Source organism: Cuculus canorus, chromosome 10 (assembly GCF_017976375.1).
Source record: "Cuculus canorus isolate bCucCan1 chromosome 10, bCucCan1.pri, whole genome shotgun sequence".
NCBI classification, from domain to species: Eukaryota; Metazoa; Chordata; class Aves; order Cuculiformes; family Cuculidae; genus Cuculus; species Cuculus canorus.
This window is the reverse complement of record NC_071410.1, coordinates 10472038-10499854: the sequence shown is the minus strand read 5'-3', so window position 1 is coordinate 10499854 and position 27817 is coordinate 10472038. Positions and strand designations below refer to the sequence as shown.

At 51.7% G+C, this 27817-nt stretch overlaps 1 protein-coding gene across 1 annotated transcript in view; it reads left to right on the top strand.

Moving 5' to 3' along the window:
- The window catches only part of FRMPD3 (FERM and PDZ domain containing 3), a 35530-nt gene extending 8477 nt beyond the window's left edge, over positions 1–27053 (top strand). The window contains 11 exon segments of the mRNA XM_054075621.1: positions 836–943; positions 1470–1601; positions 2105–2224; positions 2358–2494; positions 3302–3425; positions 4111–4200; positions 5733–5912; positions 16989–17133; positions 21442–22263; positions 23069–23625; positions 23627–27053. Of these exon segments, the coding sequence (XP_053931596.1) occupies positions 836–943; positions 1470–1601; positions 2105–2224; positions 2358–2494; positions 3302–3425; positions 4111–4200; positions 5733–5912; positions 16989–17133; positions 21442–22263; positions 23069–23625; positions 23627–25933 (4722 nt within the window). The 3' untranslated portion in view covers positions 25934–27053.
- The last annotated feature ends 764 nt before the right edge of the window (positions 27054–27817 follow it).

The following is a 27817-nucleotide window of genomic DNA, read 5'->3' as shown; positions in this document are numbered from 1 at the left end:
ACTGTGCTTGGAAACCTGGTCCCACTTGAGTCCCCCAGAGCACCCAGGTCTGGCACCTGGGCAGTGCCAGTGCCTGCCCTAAGGAAGGTCTGTGGCTTCCAACCTGGTGCCAGTGGCTTCGCAGGAGCACCAGTGCATGGGACAGGGTGACTAGGGCACTGCTTCGTGACAGTAGAAGCTGTTATGCTGCAGTAGCGTTCCAGCCCAGTGCCATTATCTCTTAATTGCAGAAAGGTTTTATTAAGCAGCAGACAAAAAAAAAAAAAAAAAACACCAAAAACAAAACTGAAAAAAAAGCTTGTAAAGCGCTTCTAGCAAATTCTATTTTTAAGCAAAATCAATTAAGTAATTATCTGATTTAAACGCTTCTTGCTAAATAAAATCAGCCTTCACCCAACTTCCCGCACAGGGCATGTGTGAGGTTGAGGTGGGTTAGGCTTGGGTTACGGGTCAGGAAAAGGGGGATCAGCTCTGAGCCATCCCAGCCATCGCCTCCCCTCTGGGACACCAGCTGGGGAGTGGGACAGGCTGGAAGGCACAGGCATGGCTCTGCCGTTTGCTGGACAGAGTGAGATGTTCTGTTCCAGCTGCAGCTGCTGGGAGCTGGGGAAGTGAATTTGTCAGGCAGCTCTGAATTGCTCTAGCTCTGCGCATCTCAATGCTTCAGCAGAGACACTGGATTTTCAAGGGAAATACGCCTCTTGGTGCATAAGCCCAGGGAAGTGGAGGATGACCGTAACTGCTCCATCACTGACATTCTCTCTCTCTACCCTTCCTCCGTCTCTCCGTGCCCCTCATCCTGCTCGCCTCCCTTGTTGCCGGTCCCGTGTGCCAGGACATGTTGAAGAAAGAAGCTCTCCTCCTCATTCCGAATGTGCTGAAGGTTTTCCTGGAGAATGGGCAAATCAAATCCTTCACATTCGATGGCCGAACCACCGTGAAGGTGGGTCCCTCCGCTTCCCTCACGGCACTGTGATGCTTCTCTTCTCCCGCCCGATCCATTTTTCCTTGTCTCCTGCTTCCTTGCACAAACGACGCAGCAGCGCTTGGCTGGCTGCAGACTGCCACTGCGTGATAGATAGACCCTCCGCCTCGCCGGGCCACACATTTTGCAGCTGCCAGGGATGGGGTTTTGCTCTCTTTCTCCCACTCCACTTTCCTCCTTGCTGTGAGCCTGCTTTCCAGCCAGGGTGAAAGCTCTTGCAAGTTGCCCTGCCAAGGGCCAGATCCCTGCAGCCCCCTCAAAATCACCATGGTGTTACCCAAGGTGCTGGGGGGTCTGACTGCAAGGTGATTTTGCCCAGCAGTGGCTGGATAACATACCACAGACCCTTTCAGCACAGCAGGGCCTCATCCTGCACTGCCGTACCCCCAAGTGCCAGGCGGGAGGCGGCCTTTCAGTGGGGACCATCTGCCACCCTGAGAGGGAGTCAGCGCCTCACACCCAAGCCTATCCATGCCATTTGCAGGACGTGATGGTGACACTGCAGGATCGCCTGTCTCTGAGGCACATCGAGCACTTTGCCCTAGTCCTGGAGTATTCCAGCCCAGAACGGAGCCACCGGTTCCTGTTGCTTCAGGACAAGCAGCCGCTGGCCCACGTAAGCTGCTGGGTGTGGGAGGGCATTGGGGTGGCAGGGGCACCCCTCCCACCAGCATGGGGCTTGGTCGGGGTTGTGCCATGGGGTGGCGTAGCCTCTGCTTGGCTCTCGCATGGTCTCAGGGGTGCAAAGAGGGAGACAATCGGGGTTTTTCCTGTCCCACCCTGACAACAGTGTGGAAATGCTCTGTGCTGCAGCTTAGGCAGGTGCAGACAGCATTCCTCAACATCCTGTCTGGGAGAGCCAGGAGGCTGATGCTGCACCAGGACCAGGGATAAAATGGGGATCATAGAGGAAGCATTAGCCTTGGTGTCACAAAGCACTGCAGCGCCAGGCAAAGCTGTCACTCCAAGGAAGGCTTGGCTGTTGCTGGATGAAATGATCAGGTGGTGTATGGAGAAGAGAAATCAAATTCTCCTCCTGGGAGGAGGAAAGGGGGTCTCTTGCTCTGCAGGCAAGCATACAGCTCCTGGGCTCACTGCTTTCCTCTGCTCCTGCCACAGGTTGTGCAGAGGACACACTACCACGGCATGAGATGCCTCTTCCGTGTGAGCTTCTTCCCCAAGGACCCAGTGGAGCTGCTGCGCCGGGATCCTGCAGCATTCGAGTACCTGTACATCCAGGTAGGGAACTCACCACTAGGAACTGGGAGCTGATGGTGCTTGTGGCCCACGTGTCTCCCCAGGCATCCCTTCCTCAGGTGGCAGGTGCCCTGTCCCCATAGCTGTCTGAGGACACCTCTCCTCCCTCCTGCAGAGCCGCAATGATGTGATCAGAGAGCGCTTCGGCACAGACCCCAAGCCAGAGATGCTGCTGGGGCTGGCTGCCCTCCACATCTACATCACCGTCTCGGCCACCCGTCCCAGCCAGAAGGTCTCCCTCAAGAACGTGGAGTGAGTCCTCCTCCCTCTCTCATGCTGCCTTGTAGTCCTCCTCTGAGTCCCCTCCCTGTGCTCCTGCTCACAGCCCCTACATCACTCAGCTGCTCCCAGCCACGTTTTGGGGTGCTGAGTGTGAGATGCCCTGGGAGCCCCCCTGGAGCTGGCAAGAGTGGCAGGCAGCCTCTGGTCCCACTACGGCGCTGTGTAAGACCCCTGCATGCTGACATCCAGCCATGCACAGCAGCCTTCCTGGGGCTGGCAGGGACATTTGTTGCAAGCCCAGGATCATTTCCATGGGAACCTGGGCTGATTTTCCACCTGGCATCCCAGGCAAGGGGAAGGCACTGTGCCTGCATAATCTCAGCCCATCACCAATTCGTGCAGCCCTGCCTCCTGCAGCTCTCGGCGGTCTTCAGCCCATAGAGAGTCTGTCCGTGCAGGCTGGTCTTGCTCAGTGTGCACAGGGAGGAAGAGGGGAGCTGGCATCCCAGGAGGATCCCAAAAGAGGTTTGGAGATTTTCCCAGCATCCATTAAACTTAGATGAAGGTGAGCAGGAGCTGGCTCATCTGCAGAGCCTGGCACCACCGCTTTCCCCAGCTCAATACTGGTGGCTGTGACACCATCCCGGGGTTCCATCCCCTTGGGGACCCAGTCTGGGGGCTGTGCTGCTGCAGCTGAGATCGAAGAAGTGCTGGTGCAGCTCCAGCTCCCTCTGATGGCAAGAGAATGCTCTCGGGCATCATCCCAGGTTTCTGGCCTTCTGTGCCCATCAACGGGGTCTCTGGCCTGGCAGCTCAGGCAAGCTTCTCTCTCCACAGGAAGGAGTGGGGCCTGGAGCCCTTCTTGCCCCCCTCACTCCTGCAGCTCATCAAAGAGAAGAGCCTCCGGAAATCCCTCTCACAGCAGCTCAAAGCCCACCAGAACCAACCTGGTGGCACCAAGGTGAGCCCAACCTGCAGAGTCACAGTTCAGGGCTGATGGGTGGCAGTGTGCCCTCTGCCCCAGCCATCCTGTTGTCCCTGGCTCAGGGACTCCTGCTTAAGTCCTCTTGGATGGTTGATAAATCCCAGGGTGACAGCCAGGCAGCCACTCCCTCTCCTGAATCCACTTCCAAGAGCTGATCTGGATTTCGGGGACTGCAGTGAGGATCAGTGGGGTGAGATCAGCTGAGAGCCAGATCTCAGCTTGACCAAAGCAGCACACATCAGTTAAGCCTGTGTTTATTATTATCTCTGCTTCTGGGCTTGGAAAGCTCTAGACGAGGCTGCTGAGGTACTGTCTCGGTCCCTGCAGCTGTCAGAGCTCCCCAGGGGTCCCTCAGGAGAGTTATAAGTCTCAGGGGGGATTATACACCCCCCAAGGGGATTATGCATCAAGCGTCTGGGCTGCTCCCTGGCAGTGCCTCTGCTCTGAGTTACCTCCTAGCATCTACCTAGGATGACAGGGGACTGAAGACCCTCTCCACCCCATGTCAATCCCTCAGGCTCACTTCTAGCACAGCCCACGCCCTGAGTTGCATGTCAACACACTGCGCATCCCTATTCAGGAGCTGCCGAGTTTGTGCCGGCCTTTTGCATTTCTCTGCCCCTGTGCTGGTGGTGATTAACCATGTGATGTGTTTTGTCAGGTCTCCACGGCGCAGGCAAAGCTGCAGTACCTGAGGATCCTGAACGAGCTGCCCACCTTTGCTGGAGTCCTCTTCAACACAGTGGGACTGGTACGGTAATTCAGAATGAGCTGGGAAGTGCTTGGCACTGGTCCTGAGTGTGCACTGGAGGGGAGAGCTGGGGCAGATGTGGCTCCCACAGAAATTGCATCCCTTGGTCTCTTGCTCTGCCCTGCTGGAGTCCAAGTCCATCTAGAAAAGCCTTCAGAGCCTCTCTGCTGATAGTAGGTCTGATCTTCAGCTTTGCAGGGTCAGGGTTGGCTCTGTTCTTGCCAGCCTTTTGGGCAACCAGATGACCTGCTTAAAGAATTTGGAGTAGTTTCAGACACATGGTTAAAGCTCAGCCCTGCCCTGGCAGCATCCTGCCGCCTGTCTTGGAAGAGGGCCACCCTTGGCAAAGGCCACCATGTTTCCCACTTGTCCACTCAGAGAATAGCCTGGCTGGCCTTACCATCTCCATCAGCAGTCCAGCCTGACCGCTGCTTGGCAGCTCTCAGGAAGCTGCCACCACCACATCCCACTTCTCCCTCATCTCCATTAGAGGCATCCCCACCCCTCACCCAAGCCACCTCGCTTTCTCCATGACAGGAGGAAAGTCACCAAGCCAAACAGCACAACAGTGGACCCGCTAAGGCTCCCCACTGCCTGGCTCACCTCTCCATCCCTCTTGCTTCACCTCCCATCCACAGTTCTCCATGTAAGTGATGCCCCTCTGCCATCCTTCCCTTTACCCCAGTCAAGGTCTCAGCACTTCCCTGGCTTCCCTTGCTTTGCGCCCTGGGTTCCATCTCTTGCAGCCTTTGATGTGCTCTGGTTCCACCATACCTCAGAGCTCCACACCTCGCAGCTCAAAGGGCTGCCTGTAGGAAAGCGATGAAGGCAGAACCAGATGGTGTCTGGTGGGTGCCTTGGCTGAGCAGTCACAGCCTGTCTCTGATACCGCTTAGCTGTGCAGCATTGGGCAACTTGCCTCTGGTGTGGGTGTCCTGCCCTTTTTTCATCTCTGACCCGAAAGCAATTGACTGTGAGCCAGCCTAGGAGTTGAAACACATATAAGTCGTAAAACATTATCTCTTGTTGTCTTCTGCCCTGGTCTATCCAGCTCCTCTTCACCTCCAGGTGTGGCTTGAAGCGTCCTTCCTGGGAAGACCAGGGCAAGAAAGATCTCTTTTTTCATTCAAGGCTTCAGTCTTTTTTCTTTCCTAAAATGCGTTCACTCCTTTCTCTGCTTCCTTCCCTCAGAGGCAATGTCAGATCAGGCAGATTTGTAACACGCTTTTACTTTTCTGTAGTGACACCAGCAGGTCTGAATATTTCATGTGGACCATCAGTTCAGTGCTTCATTTTTAAATAGCCTTGGCATCCTGCACACCATTCCCAGGTTTGTAGAGAGGCTCAAAGAGGTGGGGTTCATGGCACCGGCTTCACCTGCTGCTCTGTAAAAGCCACCCAGCACCCATCTGAGCTGCCGACATCTAGGCTTGGCTCCATGGAGAGGGCCATGTGCAAGCCGTGCAGACCCAAGGTGTCTTTATTCACCCTGTCCATCTGTCTCTCTTTCTCCATGTGCTCATGCAACCAAGGATGAGAAGCAACCAGCCACCACGCTTCTGGTGGGACCCCGGCACGGCATCAGCCACGTCATCGACCTGAAGACCAACCTCACAACTGTGCTGTCAGAGTTCAGCAAGGTCAGCAAGATACAGCTCTTCAGGGAGAACCATGGGGTGGCCCGGGTGGAGACGAGCATACTGGATGCCAAGGTAGGCACAGGTGCTGTGGAGTTGGGCATTGGGAAGAGCAGGGAGTGTGGAGGCCATGGTTTGGGGTTCAGTGCTCACCTTTGAAGGGATTTAGGACACAAGTGCATGTTGTATATCTGCTTGGGGATTTCTGGGGACTCAAAAGCCCGTTTCACTTTAAAGTCACAGGGTACGTGGTCTGCGGTGTTTCTCTTGCCTGTTGGGCTCCTTGTGCCGTAGAGGCAGGGACTGACACCAAGGGTGTGTGGTGCAGGCATGATGACATTTTTGCTGTAACCCAAAGCACCTACCCAGCGGTTCAAGCAAGGTCCCCGAGGCAGACAGGGATGACACAGGCCAGACAGGTAGCAAGGCGCTTTGGAGGCAGGACACCTCTTCACCTCCGCTCAGGGCTGGAGAGGAGGCATCCGTGGCCATACCTGGGCTGGATGCAGGGACTAGAGGGGACTGATGGGGTTTCATGCATTAGCAGCACTTGTGGAACTTGTCAAGCCACATAGGATTGTTGAGTGAACTCTAAATGATGGGATGGGGTGTCAGAGTGCAAGAAGACATCACTGGGCATCACTACGCATGGGTGTCACTGGCTCCAGTAACCACCTCAGAGGTATCTCGCCAGCTACCTCCACTATCGTTCCCATCAGCACACATAGCAGACTTTCCACTCCTCAGCGTACATGCCCTCCTGGGCCCTGTGCATTATAACCCTGCCAGAGCTGTTGCATGGTGCAGAGCTGGTTCTGGCAGTCCATCCCTGTGGTCTGGCTCCACCAACCCTCCTCACAGTCTTCTGGGTCCCACACCCTTCAGAAGGACTGTCAGCAGTATGGTAAAAGCTATACTGACTTCTTTGATGTCTGGTCCAGCAGCCACAAGCTCCTAAGGAGATCTTCCACTGGCCTTTGCTCAGTTTTTAATAAGCTAGGACACATCTCCAGCAGACTCGCAGCAGGTACCCATGTGCCTGCTTCAGGACATCCTCAGTTTCACTGCCTCCCTGCACCCAGCTCTTCCTGCCCCATGGGGAAAGATGGAGATGAGAGACAGCGATCTGACAGATAAATGCTAAGCCTCATCCTCTCCTCTTCTCCCACCTTGAATTCAACAGGACAGAGTTAGGATCAAGTTTGGGCTAAATTAGACAGGAGCAGTGCTTGGCAGAGTCTGTCTCGTGCCATGACATCTGACGCAGTGGAGCTGTGACCGCTGTGGGCGTGGAAGTGGTGCTGCACAGCAGACAGGGTGTATCTGCATAAGCCCTCTGAGCCTTTGGCCACAGGTCAGTTTTGCTGCCCCTACAGTCATCCTTCCCCCTGCCACCAGGCTGATGAAGCTGAGCTGCTTTTCTGATTGCCTCCACATTTCCTTGTCTGCTGAGGGCTCTCTAAACCTCAGCCTTCTCTGCAGCCCTTTCCTTGTGCTCTCTATTTCAGCCGTAGCCTCATAGATGTAATCATGGTGGATTTGTTTAGGACTCTCCTGCTGCCTTCTCTCCTGGTGGGTTTTAGTACTTTCTCTCACCAAGCTCATTAATTCCTCCAAGTCTGTTTTCCTGCTGCCACTGTGTCTGGTCCAGAGGCTCAGCTGAACTGCGTTAGCACCCCGGTCGCTTCTACCAGAGCTTATCCTTATCCCCTCTGCTTTAACTGTCCCCTCTAATAGCCTCATCACTGAAGCCCTTTTTTGTCAGTTGTAATTCAATAGGTATTTGTCAACTGTAGTATTCCCTCTTCTGCATCCTACTGAGGGCAGTCATCACCCAGGTGAAGTCCTGGTATCCTGCTGTGCCTGTCCATACCCTTCAAAACCTTAAGCCTCCCTCCCTGCAGCCTGGGCAGGTGGAATCCCTCCCTGCCTAGTCAGTCCCTCTGGCTGCTGAGGCCGTGCAGGAATGCACCGAGTCTCCTCCTTACTGCTTACAGAGCAGGTGTAACCAAGAGATATCATCTGCACCCTTCTGCTTCTTCCTGGTGCTCATGTCCTTCAGATATGTGTGGATAAATCGTTATTTTAATACATTATAATAGGCTGGTCAAGACCTCATGATTGATTGCTCATGGTTCACTGCAAGTGCTTGCAGCACAGCGTATTCCCGCTGTCACATAGCTCCATGGCCATCTTGCCATGTGCAGGGGGATGTGTGGTTAGCTCTGCTCCAGGAGCACATCAGGCTCACAGTGGGGTGCACAGTCCCCTCTGGTGCCACTATCCCCTCCCTGGCATGGGAGAGGGCAGTCATTCCCCTAGCGCAGTCCAGTGAGACTGACTGCAGGAGCAGCAGATGTGCTGGAGGCTGAGGTGATGCTGACATCCATCTGCTATAAATTAGGTGGCAATTCCCACACAGCTTCTCCACAGATCCTGCAGTGCCGCTCCCTTCAGCCATGCTCTGCAGCAGGAATTACCTCTGTAACACCCTTTCCTGCTGTAAGAGCTCCCATGTCCCCTCTACCCAGCCTCCCAGCAGCTGGAGAAAAGGCAGCTCATGTACAACTTCCCGGGAGCACGTGTACATACACAGCAGCGTTATCTCCCTGAGCAATTCCAGGCAGTTGTGTACAGCCACCAAAAGCCCCCTCTCCTCTGGGGTGGAGGAAGCATCCCATTTGTGAATCTCAGCAGGCTCGAAAGCACCTCGCCAGTGCAGAGGCTGCTGTTATCTGTCTTCATTTAACTGTTATCCGAAGGGCGTCATTTTAAAGCTGGAGTGTGTGCTCCAAAACAAGGTATACGCTGATCCTACGCAGGACAGCAATGGATGAGGCAAGCTAAGAAAAGCAGGCAAAAAGATCATTACCTTGCAGTGCTAACCTGCTTTCTGCAATTATTCTGTTGCACTGAACATGTCGGCTAAAACACTGGGCTGCAAATTAATCTGTTTCCACTGTGAATCATAAACCATTAGAGGGCTTTGCTCAGAGTAGTGTCCTGACTGCTCTGGGACATGCACTCAAATCCGTATCACCCCTGGAAGCCGGTCAGAGCCCTGTGCATCGCAGGGCAGGTTGGGGTCCTTGTACCTTGCCTGGTGCTGCGTTGCGGGATGCTGGTGCTGTGGCAGCTCCGGTGCATCTCCCAGGTAACGGCAGGGATGCGGATGAGCCAGCCTGGATGGGTGGGGTGGTGGCAGCCTGTCGCAGCTGCTCGCTGGGTTACTGTGGAAACGGCAGATGTTCAGTGACAGTTACGGGATTTGTGCCGAAAGGCCATTTTGAATTTCTAAGCGCCATTTATTGATGCTGTGTAGTGGATTCTAAGGGTTAAGAAAAGGGGTCAGGTCACAGGGCAGTCATCAGCCAAGAGGTCTGTACATCCCAGCCAGCACTGCGTAAACATCCTTCCCTGCTGCTTGCCTGTGACCACGGCCCAGACATACCTGCCAGGAAGCAACTGGGGGAGATTTTCAGGTAACAAACAGACTTGAGGAGATCATGAACCATTTGTATTTAATTCAAAAGGAGAAGAAATGGTGTTTGTCTTATAAATTATTCACTGGGTAGTTAATTGGTTTGGTTTGGAGCTTTTCCATCCTGGGCTTCAGTTTCTGTTTACAACAGCCCATTTTGGGATAAAGCAGGTGCCTCTGCTTTGTTTTTGTTAGCTGTTGGCTACTGTGAGGGTGGCAAGTGGGGAGCAAATGCTGGCAGGACCCTTCACAGAGAAGTTACACAGCCTTAGGATGGAGGAACAAAAGCCTCCAGGCCTCTGCTACTGGGTCCAAGAAGGATTTTTATTCCCTACAATGTCCGAGGGAGCTGCCAGGAGCAGAGGAGCAGGTTTCCCCTAAAAAGCCACAGAGGTAGCAGGGCAGGATTGCTTGGGAATGCTGAGCAAGTGCACGTGGCTGGGGGTAAGACGGTGCTTCCCTGGCTGTGCTGCAGAGCGATATGAGCATTTTGCAGGGTTGTGTGGTCATTCCTACCTGGCAAAGTCCCCCTCACTGCTGGGGCAGTCACCTCTCCACTCTTTCTCCTGTGCTCCAGACTTGCCGGTGTTTGAGCATTGATTCTTGAGCTCATAGTTTTGCTGGGAACAGTGTTGGAACATGTTGTCTCCTGTGATCTTTATGCATTAAAAGAAGCTTGTCTTGGTGGTCTGAGGGCCCTGCAGGCCTGCATCTCCCAGGGTCTTCCCCTCCAGCTGCCCAGCAGCACCGGGACCAGCATTTGAGAGCAGTCAGTGCTCCTGAGCCAGCTCAGGTTTGAGGTTCCAGGCATGCATCTCCCCTCCTCCTCAGCTCAGGACTGCAAAGTCCACTTCTACCTCCCAGCATCCCGGCAAGCGCAGTGTCAGCATCTCCTGCCCAGCATCAAGGCAAGCCCAGGAGCACTGATGGGATGCAGTGGAGGCAGAGAGGCTGCTGCTCACCACATTCACCTGAGCTCCACTCTGCAGGAGGTATGGGGGTTGCTGCTTGGCTCCATGGGCACATTGCAGCCAGCTCCTGACGTCCAGCCAAGTGGATCCACCAGGCTGCAACTCTGGCTGTGTGGCCCCACGCTCTTGTAGAAGCAAAAGTTTTGTTCTTACTGAAGTGCCTTTTTAAACGGAGCATTTCTCCTTTCTGATCTACACCTCTACAGGCCACTGGCCTTTTTATTTTTATTGTATTAACAGTCTTGACATTGGCAAAAAAAGCTGCCGAATCTCTCTGAATGGGAATGAAAGTGGAACGCTCAGGGGGCAGCTAGATCACCGGAGCCTGGGCAAGCGTCTGCAATTTAACAAAGAAGCAGTCCCAGGCTGCACCTCGTCCCCGTGCAGGGCACGGGGGCAGCAGCCCACAGCAGCTGGCCACTCACCAAGCACAATTCAATCAAAGGCATTGGGATAATTGACTTCATGTCTCCCAGCAGGGCTTGCAGCCAGCCGGCACTTTAGTTGAGACCAAGATTCGACAGAGGAAAACAAAGGAAAAATTAATAGAGAAAGGTCCCCGGCTGCTGCTGTGCCTGGAATTTGGCTATTGATGTCGGTGTCCCAGGGGCCCTGGCGTGCTTCCAGCTGCCTTAGAAATAAAAAGCTGCTGTGAATGGCCATGGCCTTCTTCTCTCCTCCTGGAAGGAGCTGAGTCCTGCGTGCCGGCCACCCTTCCCGCTCCTTGGTGATGGGATGGTGACCCCTCTGCCTTCAAGCCCTCCCTGCTGGAGCCAGTGGCAGCGAGCGCCAGTAGGGTGGCAGCCAGCCTTGAGCCCAGTGGTGCTGCCCTGGGCTGAGCATGGCAGGGCACATGCTACGCGTGCCGAGGTTGTTGCCGTATATGCATTTGCCAAATTGTAGGCTGAAAATGGTGGGGAGCCCCATCAGACTGACAGGGGCAGGTGAGGCCAGCGTTACTCCCGCTTGTGCAAGCAATGACTGAAGCCCATCAGATTTCTCCTACATGGAGAGCGAGGCTTTGGAGTGATGATGGATCTGAAGGTTCTGCTTCCCTAAGCTGAATTCATCTTTATTTGCATTGAGCCATTCTGAACCACTGTCATCTCATGGGAGAGAGGGAGGGATTGAGATTTCCTTTGGCTCAGTACCTGGGGTGGGAGGCGCAGATGCACATTCTCCCTCTCGCAGAGCCTTTCTAGCAGGATGTAAAGCAAAGCGCATATCAGTGTGTGATGCCAACCCCAACACCACCCATCGTGCTGCCCGCGGGCACCTGGGATGGGAACCAGCCAGAGACACAAGCGTCAGACAACATGTGGAGAGAATGTGTTTCCAAGCCTGCAAAGCCAAATTTGATTTGTTTATTAGAAAAAAAAAAAAAAAAAAGAAAAAAAGAAACAAGCAGATCTTGGGCATCCAGTGCTGTGGGCGTGAGCATAGCCTGATGGTGCCGCAACCTTCGGAGTTCTGAAAACTTCATTCAACAAATAGGAAATGGAGAGGATGCCAAAAGCGCCGTCAGGCTCTGATTATTATGAATTCCAGAGGGAAGAACATGAGCCGTTTGAGTATCCATGGGCGGGGGAGATGAAAGCCGGGCAGCAGCATGATAAGAAGGTGTAGGCTGGACCTGTGCGCTCCTCTGGACACAGCACCAGCATTGAAGTGGAGAGGAGACACCTCCAGGTTTGCAGTCTGTAGAAGTACCTCTCCATCCACTGACATTTTGTGGGACCATGCAGGGAGCAGGGAGGTTGTTCACCCAGCAGAGGTAGCAGCTGCTCAAACCCTAAGGAAGGAGAAACTACAGAAACTTGAAGATCTGCTGCTAACAAAGGCAGGAGGTTTATTGATCAACAAATGGGAAATAATGGTCCTAATCACAAGCAGCCTGGTATTGATAGATCTGAGTTAATAATGCTTAAAGGGAGGGAAGGAAAGGTCAATGTACGAGTGAAAAATTGACTGCTGTCTCGTTAGGCCTGGATGCCTATATTATCAACTATAAATTTGGCAGTGCACCTCAGGTAAACGAGGGAACATAATTTATGTAAATTCATCTCCCACCTTTCTACTGCATTACATTAAAGGAAGCAGGGTAAGACCCAAAGTACATGATAAAGGGTGAGATTAAAAGGAGATGCACATAAGCTCAAGGGTTATAGCATGCATAGATCAAGTCATAAATTAATTTAAATATGAGGACTGTTAAGATCCTCTAGCATAACCCATGCCATAAAATTTCCTCCAGACGTTCTTCTGTGAAACCTTAACCTTTGTCTGAACAAGTGAATATCCTCCAGAAGGACATTGAGGTTTGATTTAAAGGTAGGGCATAATAGGAAAAGCACTATATCCTTAATAAGCTAATGGAAAACTTATCTCTTATATCCAGTATAAACGTATTTTGTTTTACTTTCCGGAGAGACTGGTTGCCAAGCAGGAAACTTTGAGTGAAAAAACATCCTTTTCTCATTAGGACTAGAAAATCTAGAAAAACAGTATAAGTGGGAGATCAGAACATCAATAATTCCAGGCTAGTGTTACGCATTTAGATGTAGAAAGAGCATTCTCTTTAAAACTTGCTTTTCATGTTGGCGTATTACAGGTCAGAGGTGAACCTTTACCTGTGCATCCCGCTGGAAATCTGGTGTTTGGCACTTGTAAAGCAGTAAGATTTCCCTGTAAGTTTACATCTGTGTAAAAACAGCTTTCATCCTAAAGGTGCTGCTGCCCTGACAAAACTCAGGCAGGTATTTTCGCTCTGGCATCTCAGGGAAGCAGAAGCCTTGGGGCCACTGAGGTATGAGCTCCCACTGCTGTCACAGTGAGGAGGAGGAAGAGGAAAGGCTGTTTGGCATGAGATACACCATCAGTGCCTGGCAGGAGGATAATCAAAGGGTTAAATTAGTTAATAACTCATTCCTTATCTGTGATTAACACCATCTCCTAATTAAGAGCTGGGAAAGAGGTACTGCATTTTATGGCCACTTCCAAAAAAATCGGTGCCAATGGGGCAGGGAGCAGGTCTTAGAGGAACAACAGCTTTGATTCTCCTGCATCGTTCCCTGCCTTCCTGCTGCTCACAGAAGTTTCTCTGCTCTACTGCACCACTGGGTTTAGAAAAACTTACGAAGATTCATACTCTTTCAGGCTGCTGCGTTTTTATCAGGTCTGGTTGAGACTGAATACTGAGTTAAAAATATTGCAGGAGGAGGCAGGGATGTTCCATGAGCCTCAGCCCCTTGATAACCCAGTCAGTGCCAAGTACAGGCATGAGCCCTCACTGCTCCTTGCAGGACATTTCCAAAGGGAAGGTGATCAGGATTGCTTCAAGACATGGGTATCGCGAGGAAGCCCAAAGCACAGATTACAGTTCTGTGGTTTTGTTACTTAGAGCAGCTCCCTGCAAAGCTGCACTGAATTTACCATCTAAATAAAATCCTTAGCAACCTTAGTTGGAAATTTTTCATGCGGCTGTTCAGAAGGACAACCTTTACTCAGATCTCCTGTGCCTGGCTGTCTCCACGAGATGTCACTCGCCTTGCCTGCGTGGAACGGGGTGACCAAGATGATCGCTGATGTCTAAAAATAACATCTCTGTTAGCTGTCATCCCTGACACCTCCTCTTTGTAGCCTGATTTCCCAAGAAAACACGGCCACTGCAATCGTGTTGCCTCTTGACTTCACAAATCACTTTCAAATTTGTTGGCCACTTTCAGGGAGATGTGGCAGCAGTGTGGAAGTCTGGAAGGCAGCTGAGCTGCTGCAATCTTAGCAAAATTACCTAAGTGGGTGAAAGAGATTCACTCTTGTAACCCTATGTGGGCAAGGGCTACAGCCAGACCTTTGCTAGTGACCAGCAGAGAAGACACCAAGGTCAGGGGAGACACACAGCCTGACTGCAGCAGCTTTGCTCACATTGGGTATCTTTTCAAACAGCCAATAATCCATCAGCAGGACGCAGAGCCCCTGCAGTGCAGGCTCCCAGGCCATGGGAAGCTCACTGGAGCACTGCCGGCAGCACGAGTGGACCGCTTCAAGCTGCCCTTGAAGTGATTTAATCCCTAATAACAATGTTTGAACACTTGACAATTAGAGAAGTCATCTCACGCTGCTGCTTGCCAAGATGTGAGTCTAATTGTTTCTAAGACCCCTCGCTAAGCTGCAATGCTAATCAGTATTAAGATTTCTCCTTTTCAGAGCGGAGTTCTGCAATTAGCCCCAGCATACCACACACTCATTGCTGTAAGCTGGTCTGGAGGATGGGCTTGCTTGGACACCTGGCAGGGAGCTTGCAGCATCTTGGTGCGTTTCATGTGTTTTATTTGTAGAAAAGAAACAGCAGTGTGGATCAGTCCTGTCTCCCTTCAAGGAGGTCTGATCCAGGGGCTGCTTCTTGCCAGCAAGAGCCTACATCCCATCTCTGGATGGGTGGGAGCATCCTGAAGCAGAGGAATCTGAGCAAAGATGAAAATCGAGCTGGGTCTCAGAAGCACTGGTACCCACCTGGGATCCCAGGACTGCATCAGTGAGTGCTGACAGGGAGGCAGGGAAGGTCCATGACTCTGTGGCACTCACTTTTGGTGTCCTCAGGAGCTATCTGTGAATATCTGGTATGTGACTTCCAAATGGTGGAAACTATCCCCCTAATTTTCCTTTTGAAAGGGAATTCTCGGCACATCTTGGCCTCTTCATCTAACCTCCCAGTAATGGATACTCATCAGCCATTGCCTCCATCCCCTCGGTGTTTGCTTCCTTTCTTGTTGCTAGCACTCAAACCATCGCTGCTGCATAACAGACAGGGGGAAAATGCGCAAACGTCTCTTTATTCAACAGACGGCTTGAAAACCCGAAGAAGGCTTAACCCTATGTAGAAGTCACTCGCTTTAAGTATAGTTTTATACAGTGGAACTGGAACACATGGTTTCCTTTCATCACTTATGTCAAGACTGGAGCTGGGCTAGGAGGTGTTACCCCTCCTCACTGCTGCATGCCTGCCTTCTTCAAGCTACGTGGAGAATCTCTTCTCTCCTTTCTCTCTGTCTTGATGCTTTCCCTTTGATTTGTGTCATCTCAGGTTTATTTTCTATGATGCAGAAAAAGCCTTGTCAAACAGGAGTAGAGCCTTTCAGCAGAGCGCGTTGGCTTGTCGGGTTATTTCCACGTCAGGTTATATCTTTTCCTTTCTCTTCCTGCACAGCATCCAAAGAGGGAACTTCTTTACCCTGACTCTAGGAGGAATCAGCCCCTGCCAGGGACTGGCATGGCTCAGGGATCACATGTAGACGCTGCTCAGGGTGATAGCTTCACACCCAGGTTTATAGCATTGTGTGGTCCAGAGCATGATGTGCTGTAAGGCCAAGTCTTCCTTTGCCTGAGTTGGCTTGGTGGCTTAAAAAAGGAAGTGTTGGGCAGAGCACAGAACTGGCCAATGGGTATCAGGAACCTCCTGTGGTTATAAAACAAGAATACCAAAATAGTTTTAATGCTTTTCACACTGCATAGGCTTAAGTATTTTTTTAAAATGGGCTTGGTTTGCCCTGGATGTCATAAACAAGTCCTGAGTCCTGCAGGGCTGCCGGTGTGCAAGAGACCCCCCATGGCAGGATGGGCAGCCAGAGCCACAGCAGTAGCGAAACATCTCCCACTTGCCTCAGATAAGCCCTGTACCTGGGTACAAAGATCCGTTAGGTAGGAGTGCTTTGTGCAAGGTGTAAATGACGGTTAGAGCTGCCATCCAATAACTTCATTGAAGGCACTTTCCATTTTTTTTCCATCTCATGGGTCCACCTCGAGCGGTGCTGGGGGCTCAGACCAAGGGTGGGCTGTTTGACCGAGCTGTGCTGCTCAGCTGCAGGCTGCTCTGCCCAGCCACGTCCCAGCAGTGCATGAACCTCACCAGGCAGGTAAGAGCAGATTCCAGCCTGACAGCTTCCCCAGGCCAGCTAACCACCTCCCTGGGACAGACTGGGAGTCAGGGAACCACAGTATCTGCTGCTAGATTGTGCAGTGGGTTATATGTGGCCCACAGTTCGTGTCTGATTTTTAATTCTCTTTAAAGCAAAGACCTTTTTTAGTGTGTGAATAAATGCTCTCCTAAAAGAGGAGACACCATCTGGTCCTAAGCACAAATTTAATTTTCCATGGAGTTAGATTTAAATAAGATCCACAGGCTGAGAATGGTGGTTGGGGGAGCCCGTAATGGGGCTTTGCCCCTTCTGCGTCTTGCTGGAAGCAGATGTCTTAATTTATGGGAGGCTGCAATGAAACAGGGTTGGTGGCTGGTGGAGACTCCACAAAATCGCTGAGCTCCCCAGGGCCTAATGGTTAAAGTAGTTCTTGCAGGTAGGCTAAAAGCATTGACATGAAGACAGATGATCAGGAGACTGTTGCAGGGGGGCCCTGCCATGCACAGCCTGTGCCCTGCAAGGCTCCACCTTCTTCATCATCCTTAGGGGAGGCAGTAGGCAGGAATTACAGCTGCAGCGAGGTGCTTTTTTGTGCATAGTGATTTGCTGGGTGATCTGAAGCAAGGACACGCACCTGGATGTTTTTTCCTGTGTGGGAGCTACAAGTGCCAGCCAGCTCACCAGTTACAGCAGTGCAAGGCCCGGGTGCAATTCCTTTGCAGTGTTGTTCCCTTGTCAGCTGAGCTGTGTGGCCCTCACATGCTTTGCCTTTCTTGCTTTCCAGCCACTGGTGTTGCTCATGGAGTGGCCTGAAGCCACCAACTTCGCCTGCCTTATTGCAGGCTACTGCCGTCTCCTGGTGGACTCCAAGAAGATGATATTCTCCAGGGCCCCCACCCAACCGCCCCCACCTCAGATTATCAAGGCAGGTATGTTTCAGCCTCTGCTTTCTGTGTGAGCTCCTTCCCCAGCTCCCCCCTCCTCCTCCACGCAGGGCTCTGCAGCATTAGAAAGGAGAAGGGTTCCTCTGGTATCTCCCACCTGCTCCCATTCCCCCTGCAGAACCAGCAGACCCTCTTTTAACCAGGAAACAAGAAGCCAGGAGAGAAGTCCTCATCTTGGAAAAGTTCTGACGTGTGGTATGAGCTTGGGCCCTAAACGTTCTCTGCAAGTGTTCTTCTGGCAGCTCCTACAGCAGATCCGGGAGGTGTCATTTCAAAAGACCTGTCATGCTGCCAGCTGAATGCTGGGTCCTCGCAGAACAGCCTGTGCATTGCTGCAGGGATGCAGCACACGCTTCTTGGCTGGCATCCCAGCTCTGAAGACCAACATGAGTACATGCACTCAGCCAGAAACTGTGAGCCTGCTGTCTTTGGACACTGCTGCCTTCATCAGTGGAGGTCTGGGCTGCATGGGCTGCTCTGCAAGCACTGCTGCTATTCTGCTTTCTTAAATCAGGAAGGAAATGTTGATGTCTCAGTTTTTCAGGTGCCCAGACTGATGCAGGAAGCAGACAGCTGGTCTAGGAGAACAGAAAATTTAGACTGGTCCCACCAGGCACCAATGCTCTGTTCCTTGAGGATGGATTGCAGGGGTCAGTCGACTTCAAAATTATCAGTGATTCCCAAGAGTGATTTCAAACAAGAGCAAATCCTGAGTCACAGGCAGGTATTCTATGCAGGTGTTTACACTGTTTTATGTAGGGAAATATAAACTATAGGATCGGTGGCTGGAGATGGGCAAAATACCAACCCAGCTGATTCCGGAAGGTTTTCCTCAGACCTCTTGAGTGATGCTGCGACTCTGGAGAGCTGTGGCAAATCTTTACTTTAGCTGGCAGCGTCAAAACTGCTTCCTTAAGATGGGACTAGGTGGGAGGAGTGCCAAGAGCTAGCAGGGTCCTTGGGAAAGGACTCAGTGCCTCTGAGGTCTAAGGAAGATGCCCAGACACAGCCTTAGCATACGTGGGAGGACACATTCACTGGAGGCATCAGAAAAGCATCTACAGCAACCTCAGTGAATCCAAGGAAAGACCTGACAGGTGATGTTGGTGTAAGTATTCAAGCATGGTTTTCTTTCTTTCCTCCACCTGTGCCCCTTAAGGACAACTGTCACTGTGGTCTGTGCTCTGGGTGCTCTCCAGAAACACACTTAGTCACATTTTGCTATGAGTGGAGGGTGTTTCCAATTAAACTGGCCATAATTAGGGCAGTCCTTTCTCTGGGTCATGTCACCCTGAGATGGGCTACAGGAACACATGGGGCACGTGGCTGTGGGGAGTCAGAGGAATGCAGTGGGAAGTGGAGAGCATCCCAGAACATCCCCAAGGGCTCAGAGGGAGGCTGGCAGTGCCACAGCTACTGGTTGCTCTGGTGATATCTTACTATGTGCAAGCGGTACTTTTCCACACTCTAACAACAGTGATAATACCAGGATTTTTCCTTGGGGAGATTGTTTTGGTCCAAACCTATGCTAAAAGATAGAGCAGATCTTGCCCTTTTCTTGACAATCACAAGAAAACAATGTCACTCCGCAGGGGTCTGGAGTGAGTGTGAGGGGAAGTCACAGTGTGGGTAGGACAGCAATGGAGCAAGGTATCCATGGTCCTCATACCAAAGAGCCTTCTCTGAATGGCCTGGTCTGTCCTCAGGGGTGCAATGAAAATCTCTCTGACCAGTGGAATGGAAGTTTCTCCACAGACCCCGTACACTCGGCTCAGCTGCTCAAGCATCCTTCAGAAGGAGAGAATTTAGCGTGCATTGAGAAAACAAAGTCTGCTTACAGTTCTGGTCTCACTGTGGCTGCAGGCTGAGCTGTCAGGAGCCAGGCAGATCACAGGGAGCAGGGACAGCTGATCATTAGCACATCTCTGCAGGAACAATAAGAAAGCCCCATTGGGATGAATCAAGTTAGCCCAGGCTTTGACTTTCTAGGCTGCAGGCGGGCTCTGCCAGAATCTAAATGTAAAATCAAGCCATAGCCTGTGTTTTTTGCCTAGAAGAGGAGCACATCCATCTTCCCTGAGGCCCATTAAACCCCCCTGCTGAACTGCAGACATTTTTAGAAATGCACGCTCTGTCCGGATGCTGTCAGTTAGATCCGTCTCTCCACATTTCCCTGTGGAGCCCTATGCCAGATCCTCATCCTCCACTGGAAGGGTTGTGCCATGCTGCAATTCACCTGCTTGCCCTTTCCTCTCCTCACTCCCACCAGCAACCATCATCCACCAGGCAACTCCATGCCCTTGGTTGCTCTCTCAGCTCTTTGTCAGGACCTTCTCCTCCGGAGCATCCAGCAGCTGGATTATGGATATTAGGGGTTTGGCCTCATTCAGCAACAGGCCCTGGCTCGGCACGAGCAGCCAGCGAGGCTGTCCAAGTAGGGCAGGCTGCTAGCATGACCCATCAGGGAAGCCTCTGCTGTTGTCCATGCCACTCGACCGCAGCCCAGTGCTAAATGTACATCCCCAGCTGCGACAGCCTTGTGTTCGCTCATACAGCTGGCATTTCTGTATTCCAGTATGTCCATAAATGAGAGAGATATTGTTTTGGTTGGGATTTTAGCATTGCAGGTGATGAACAATATAATAGAAACATGTGTTTGGGGACACAAATTGTCCAATTTGTTGCACTAATGAATTTAATTAGGATTTATTTGATTTAATTTATACTTGGTAAGGCAGAGCCTACAGCCCCCTGGCAGCCGTTCTCAGCGCAGCTGCACAATACAACCTGTAATGCAGACAGATGCCCCTCCTGAGGGCTGGACCACCGGCCAGAAGTTCAAGCAATATTTCAGCCATTTGCCTCACACAAGGTAGAAGGGGAGGCTGTGGTAAGGAAATGCTTAACAGTAGGAGCAGAGGGCTCTTTCCGAGCTAGCCTGATCTGATAGCTGTGAGCCAGACAGAAACGATGCACGGACCCTGGGAGGCCAAGGGACTGGGAGGGGGTATGTTGCTTAAAGTCAGCCAAGATGAGTTGAAAGTCTCCCTGAAAGGCAATATTACACTACATTTAGCAATCTGCTGGGGAAAACTGCTTGATCTGGCCGATGTTATGCAAAAACGGTGACAGCAATTCCTTCTTACTGCATAGCGCGTGAACTGGCAGACAAAGGCTGAAGGTCCTTGTTTGTGCATGCAGCCAAGCTGCTCCCAGTGCTCTGAAGATGGTTGGTGGCTTGGTGATGCAGCACTCACAGCCCCATGTCTCAGTGCCTGCTGTGCTGGCCAGCCCTCCTCCGGTTCTGCCCAGCTCTGCCTCACAGCAGCCTCCCAGGATCTTGATTCCTCTCCCTGCTGCTATCACATAGCCCAGAAACAAGACATTTTCCCAGGTAGCCAATGTGGATAGAGTCCAGCCCAGAGCAGTAAGAAAGCTGAGACATTTAGAAAACAGACCTGTCAGGAAAGGTTAAAGGAATTTGCTGTGGTTAGTCTAGAAAAGAGATGGGTGGGGAAGTGGAGAGGGAGGAACAAGATGATATTTCTGATGTCTCAAGGTTGTTTCTAAAAGGGCACTGATGAGTTGTGTTGCTGGTCCATGGTGTCATTGATCTAATTCCCCACAAAAAAAACAGCTTTCCATACTTTCTTATCTTAAATGTCATAATATTTAACTTCATAAAATTCATACAATTAAGTTCTGTAGCATGTAATCATTTTGGATTCAGTGGAGCAAACAACAGGAGGAGGTGGTCTGTTCTGTCAGTGTGTCACAGGGCTTTTGCTGGCTGGAGCTCAACTGCTTCTAACTCCTGTCCAGCCACCCTCTAGTCTCTTCTGGCCACACCTAAGGACCTCACTGAAATGCTGTTGACAGCTGTCTGTTAATGGTAGTCCAGATTTTATTGATTTAGGAAAAAAAGGCCTGTCGGCTTCTTCAATAACACATGGGCATAGGCTCTGAGCAACCTGATCCCGTTGAAGACGTTCCTGCTGACCCCATTAGGGTAGGACTAAATGGCTTTTAAATGTGCTTTCCAATGCATATCATTCTATGATCTGTGTGTGCAGGACATTTCTTCCTGCACTCAGTATTGGCAGATAGGTTGTAGAAGATGGTTTTTCAAAAGACCAGCCAGGGAATACACATGTTCCACTGCATTCTGGCACACCAAGGGCTGCAGGGTAGAGACCACATGGATGCTTCTCCAGGGTGACCAGGAGCTTCCTCATGCTATTTTCCCTTCTCCTGCGTGCTGCTGCTAATGTGCCTGTTCTGGTTTTGGTTTAGATTATATCAACGCACACAACATCCACCGGCCTCCTGCGGCAGGGCACACGGGAAAGAAAGACAGCGGGTTGGTGGGTGGCTCTGGCACCAGCACCAGAGCAGCTGGGGCTTCAGCCACCAGGGCTTCGGACTCAGAGCTTATCAGCTTTTGCTACCTGCATATGCGAGAGCAGAGGAAGGAAAGAGAAAGTAGGACGGATATCAATGAAAACTTGATATTTTTTGAGGAAACTCGTCCCAGGACCAAATCCGATCCCACTTCCAAAAGCTCTGGACAAGGCTACAATGGGACAGGTAATGACTATGACCTGGATGGCCTTGACCAAGACAGGCACGCGAGCAGGGCCAGGGCACACACCATAGACACCCACCTGCGGAGCGACGCCTCGCACTTCTACTGTGAATCCTGCCAAGCCAAAATCAAGAGCCGCCTGGCTTCATGCAAGGGGGGCAAGCCTGGCAGCACCCGGGACAACATGGTGGACTTGATGTCTCTTCCCCCGCCTGGGAGCGATGAGGAAGAAGATGAGACAACATCTCTGCTCCCTGCTATCGCTGCCCCTCCTCCTGGCTTCCGAGATAACAGCTCAGATGAAGATGACCCAAAGCGCCGGGCGGCTGCCCAAAGCCAGGAGCAGGGACGGCACCTCTGTGGCATCCTCTATGATGAGATCCCTGTGACACTAATAGACAACGTGCAACCACGGACAGTCCGAGATCATGCCCAGGAGCTGGATGATGCCCTGGTGTCCACTCTGCAGGCACTGGAAGCCCTGGCTGCTTCAGAGGACTGTCCACATCCCCCACCACAGCAGACAGCAGGTATTTCAGTGGCTGCAATTTTCTTTTTCCCCCTATAGACTTTCTTTCCTATGGTATATCCTTCGCTTTAGTCTCCTTCTCACATCCTCTATGTGATTGTGGAGCAGCTTCTATAATACTAAAAACTAAGTTGTGGCAACAGGCTCTAGTGAGAGCAGCCACGCTGCAGCTCAGATGATTTCTAAGAAGCTGAGGAGGGATTCCTCCCTGACAGTGGCTGAAGGAACCTCTTGGTTATCCTGTATCTGCCATGGTCTGCGTGCCGTGATGCTGTGGTGAGGCACTAACAAAGCAGTACCGTGAGCATGAGTTCCTCCCTGGTGTGACCCCACTCAGCTGGTACTTTCGGTCCTCAGTCTTCACAGGTTCCCACTCAGGCTTTGTAACGTGTGACCCCTTCACAGGGCAAACCTGCTGTCAGTTGGGTGTCTCTGGGACCAGCGTGCTGGCAGCACAGTCCTTTGTCCTCTACCTACCTTTGTTGCCCTACTTACTATGATAGCAGAGCTGTTGCCTGACTTTCTTTATTCATTCAGACAAGTCCCTGTATCTGCTATCACTAACACTGGAAATCTTCCCAAGACCTTTTCCTAGGCCAGGAGGTCTTGCTGAATTGATCTAGCAAGCCAGCTCAGTGCTGACAAGTGACGTCTCTTAAAAACATAAACCCTTAGTTGCAGGAAGTCACTAAAGTTCCTCCAATGACATGATGTGTCCTGCATTCCTGGCAACCTCCTGCCCCTCTCCTCCACCCAGCAGTGTGGTGTAAGTGTTGTTGTGGGGTTTTCCTTGTGTCCTTTCTCAGGTCTTATTGTCTTGGCTGCCATCACTCCTGAATCATCCTTGGATTCTGGCCATGAAACCAATTCTTCAGAGCTAACTGATGTCTCAGAAATGGTGTCTGCTATGAAGCAGCATCAGAATGCAGCCTACTTCCTTGCTCAACACATCAACAAAGAAAACTTCCTGGCCAGAAAGGACTTGCCTTTCCGAATCCAGAGCTGTGCTGCCCAGGCTGTTCTCACCTCACCCTACCCCCTCAGCCACCAGGAGCAGAGCCCTTCAGTGAAGCCAACTTTCTCTCACCAAAGCCCCAACCTTACCAACTGCAAGAGCAAACAAGAGCAGCAGCACGCTGAGCGGAGCTACACCTTGGCTGTCCAGCCGGTGCTAACCCCCCAGCTTAATGATCAGAACAGGGAGGCTCTGGTGCCAGGCGCTGAGTGCAAAGGCGCAGGCTACACAAAACCTGCCTTTGAGGTATCTCTGCAGACTACAGCAGCCCCAAGCAGGGAGCAGGCACAGGATCTGCAAGAGAAGACCCCCAAAGAGGTCCAGCCAAGTTCCAAGCTCCTCCTGGATCAAAAAAACCGGTCTAACTCCAGCCATCATTTCAGCTGCTCTGCAGCAAGTGGCAAATGCAAAAGGCTCTGCTCCCCAAGTGGCAGCAGCCTCAAAGGAAGAACAGAATGTGAATGGTACCAGCAGCTGCGCACCAGCCAGCAGCAAGCCTTTGAAACTTAAAGGAGGTCCACAAACTGCAGAGACATTATGCAACTGTCAGCAGCAGCAGCAACTCTCTCCACAGCAGCACTGTGAAGTTTCTCCAAGTCCTAAAGAAGCTCATGGCAGTAAGGCTGAAGCTTTCCACCTCACCTCAGCAGGTGAAGAAATGATGCCCGGTAAGACTTTTGCCTCTAAAAGCTACCAGCAAAAAGTGAGTAGAGATGGTCCAGTAAAAACCACAAGTGGAGAGCCAGGTCAGAAGGCAGGTGGGGAAGGCACAAGCCTTGTCTTTCAGAAACACACAACTCCTTCAAACCAAGGACAGAAAATACAACAGGAAAGTTCAGCCAAAAGTTTAAAAGCTGAGAGTAGCAATTTGCACTCTCCATCACCTGGTAGCAGTTTCAGGAGCACTAGCGAGGAACCCAAAGGGCCAATCCAGCTGGTGCCCAGGTCTGAGAGCCTGCAGATCAGCACTGTGCCTTCCAAAAAAGTAGAAAAGGTCCTGGAGGTGACCCAACAAGATCCTGATGTCCCGGCTAAACCCAAAGCTCCAAAAGCTCCCTTCAGGTTGAGGAACCTGTTCTCTGCAACATTTCCAACCCGGATGAAGAAGGAGACAGACGAGCGACAGGCCCAGCTGCAGAAAGTGAAGCAGTATGAGCTGGAATTCCTTGAAGAGCTACTCAAGCCAAAGAGCAAAGGTGACCTCCCACCACAGGAGTACCTGCACCCTCCTGCCCCTGGGCGCTGCAGCTGCCAGCTAAGGAGCAGTCCTGTGCAAAAAGTCCCAGGGATGTCCAGGGAGCAAAGGCGCAGCTGCGACTGCAAACGGATTTGCAGGGGGGTGAGGCCACCCCCTAACCAGTTGGTGATGCCAGAACTAGAAAGGCGAGGGACTGATAAAGTTACTGATGACCAGAAGCAGGCAGAAGCCATTAGGTTGACAAGCATGAGCAGCCCTTCCAAAGGCAAACGGATACGATCCACAAGCTTAGAGTCCAGAGACTACCGATCCGATCCAGAGAACGGCATGTCCTGTCTGACAACATGCACTTCCCGAGGTGAGTGCATGGGTGCTCCACACTACAGGAAGCTCTTGCGTCGCTACAGTGTCAGTGAAATAGATAAGACTGATGGGACATCTCTGTCCTCTGACATCTACCAGAGCATCTATACAACCCAGCAGAAAGGCCCTCAGAAAGAGCCTGAGCCCAGCATCCTTTGTCCTGTTCTGAAGAACAAAATCCAGGAAGCCTCTGGAGTGGCTGAGCCCTCCTATGTCCAGATAGCACAGGAGAAAAAGAACCAGAAGGGTTCAGCAGTTTTCTCTGTCCAGGAGGAGATGTATCCAAGTCCTGCTGAGCTGCAGGATGAAGACATGGAGGATGAGAACTGCTGCTCCATCCGGTACTGCTTCTACTATAGGAAATGTGATGTTGCAGATGATGGGAGCGAGAAGGATGAGCTGTCCTATTCCATCCCCATGCAGATACTCCCAGGAATGAAGCTGGACAATCAGATGGTTCCAGTCATGAGCAGGACTCTTCAGGTCCTAGATGCAACAGCCTGCAGCAGTCCCAATGACAGTCAGACCCAGGAAATAGATTTAAGGACCTCCAGTTTTGAGGGGAGCTTAGCAAAGATCAACACCCTTCGAGGACATGCCTACAGCTTTCCCAATGGGTTTCTGCAAGTGCAGCTGGACACCAATGAGCTCCTGACCATACTGAGGCAGTGTGTGGTGAGCCCTGATGTCCAGGACTGCAAACCCTACATCTCCCAGCTGGCTGAATACAAGCAGGAGCTTGCCCTCAAGTTCAAGGAGTTTCGGGCATCCTGCCGCCGTGTGGCAGCTGTTGACAAGAGTCCTACCCACATGCTCTCCGCCATCACGAGCAGCTTCCAGGTGCTAAGCAGCCTCATTGAGACATTCGTGAGGCTGGTGTATGTTGTGCGCTCGGAGTCCCAGCGCCAAGAGCTGCTGTCGAAGGTGGAGGAAGTGGTGAGAAACTACACTTTCCTCCTGAAGGCTGCAGAAGAGTCCACAGCCAGAATGCTGAGCCACCAGCAGACGGTGGAGCAGCTTGCCCGCCAGTCAGCCACAGTTGCCACTGTCATGAGCACGCTTACACGCTCCCTAAAGACGTTGATCAATAAGTAAGCCAGCTAAGAAATCCAACAAGCCAGCGTGTGCCGGGCCATGTGCTGGTGGTTCTCAAATCACATAGGTCTGGTGAGGATGCGCACCTACAGGCCTACATCTACTGGGGTTTGCGGTAGCCAAGACACTCTTTATTCTCTGCAGTATGGATTGATGTGTTGGTGGTGGTTTTGAAGGGTAAATTCATGTCCTGTCACAAGCTGTGCAGCCAGCTCATCAGGAGTCTCAAGCAGCTGCTCTGCTTGCTCTCCCATGCTGGCTTGTTGGTGATGGTACTTGGGGGGGAGCACAGTCACCCAATCTCCACGCTAGTTTGGTTTCACGTGGCTCTGGGCCTCACTTGTGCAAAGACATTTGTCATGGTACATGGTGGGCCAGTGAGTTAGCAAAAACTGAGCTGAGATCTCCTGGCTTCACTTGGGCAGTTTGGAGCCAAACCAGTGTCTTGCCACGTAAACAGCTCTTCTGCCTCCAGGGTCTTCCTGGCCAACAAATGCAACATAATTATCAGCAACGGCGTGCAAGTCCCTGCCGCGATGCTAGGGCCTGGGAAGTAGTCCTAGCATGGGCAGGACACTATAATCCTCGGGATGAGCTATGTCACCCTAGCAGGCTCTACTCTCACAGCTTAGGCACCAGTGCCCTAGTCCTGAGAACAGGTACTATATGTGCAAAAGGCAAGGGCGCAATGTGTGCCAGTAGGGAGGATCCAGGGAAGTACAGGCCTGTCAGTCTGGCCTCTGTGCCAGGGAAGGTTATGGAATAGATCATTTTGAGTGCCAGCAGATGGCACATGCAGGACAACCAGGTGATCACGCCTAGTGAAGCTTGGGTTTATGAAAGGCAGGTCCTGCTTGACTGACCTGATCTCCTTCTATGACCAGGTGACTTGCATAATGGATGAGGGAAAGGCTGTGGCTGTTGTCTACCTAGACTTCAGTAAAGCCTTTGACACCGTCTCCCACAGCATTCTCCTGGCTGCTCCTGGCTTAGGCAGGTGCACTCTTCTTTGGGTAAAAAAAAATGGCTGGGCAGCCTGACCCAGAGAGTTGTGGAGTTAAATCCAGTTGGCAGCTCGTCACAAGTGGTGTCCCCCAGGGCTCAGTGCTGGAGCCTGTTAACTTTATCAATGATCTGGGCAAGGGGATCGACTGCACCCTTACTAACTTCGCAGATGACACCAAAGCTGGCAGGAGTGCTCATCTGCTTGAGGGAAGGAAGGAGGGATCTTGACAGGCTGGATCAATGGATCAACACCAACTGTATTGGGTTCAGCAAGGCCAGGCCCTGCACGTGGGTCACAACAACCCCATGCAACACTACAGGCTTGGGTAAGTGTGGCTGGGGAGCTGCCTGGCAGCAAAGGACCTGGGGTGTTGTTTGATAGGGGCTGAACATGAGGGAGCAGTAGGCCCAGGTGGCCAAGAAGGCCAACAGCATCCTGGTTTGTATCAGAAATAGTGTGGCCAGTAGGATCAGACTGTCCCCCTGTACTCTGCATTGGTGAGGCCATACCTCAAATACTGTGCTCAGTTTTGGGCCCCTCACTACAAGAAGGACAGTGAGGGGCTTGAGAGTGTCCAGAAAAGGGCAACAAAGCTGGTGAAGGGTCTGGAGTACAAGAGGAGCAGCTGAGGGAACTGGGGTTGTTTAGCCTGGAGAAAAGAAGGCTGAGGGGAGACCTTGTCACTCTCCACAACTACCTGAAAGGAGGTTGTAGCAAAGTGGGTGTTGGTCTTTTCTCCCAAGCAACAAGTGATAGGACAAGAGGAAACAGCTTCAAGTTGTGCCAGGGAAGGTTTAGATTGGATATTGGGAAAAAATTCTTCACAGAAAGGGTTGTCAGGAATTAGAACAGGCTGCCAGGAACGCGGTTGAGTCACT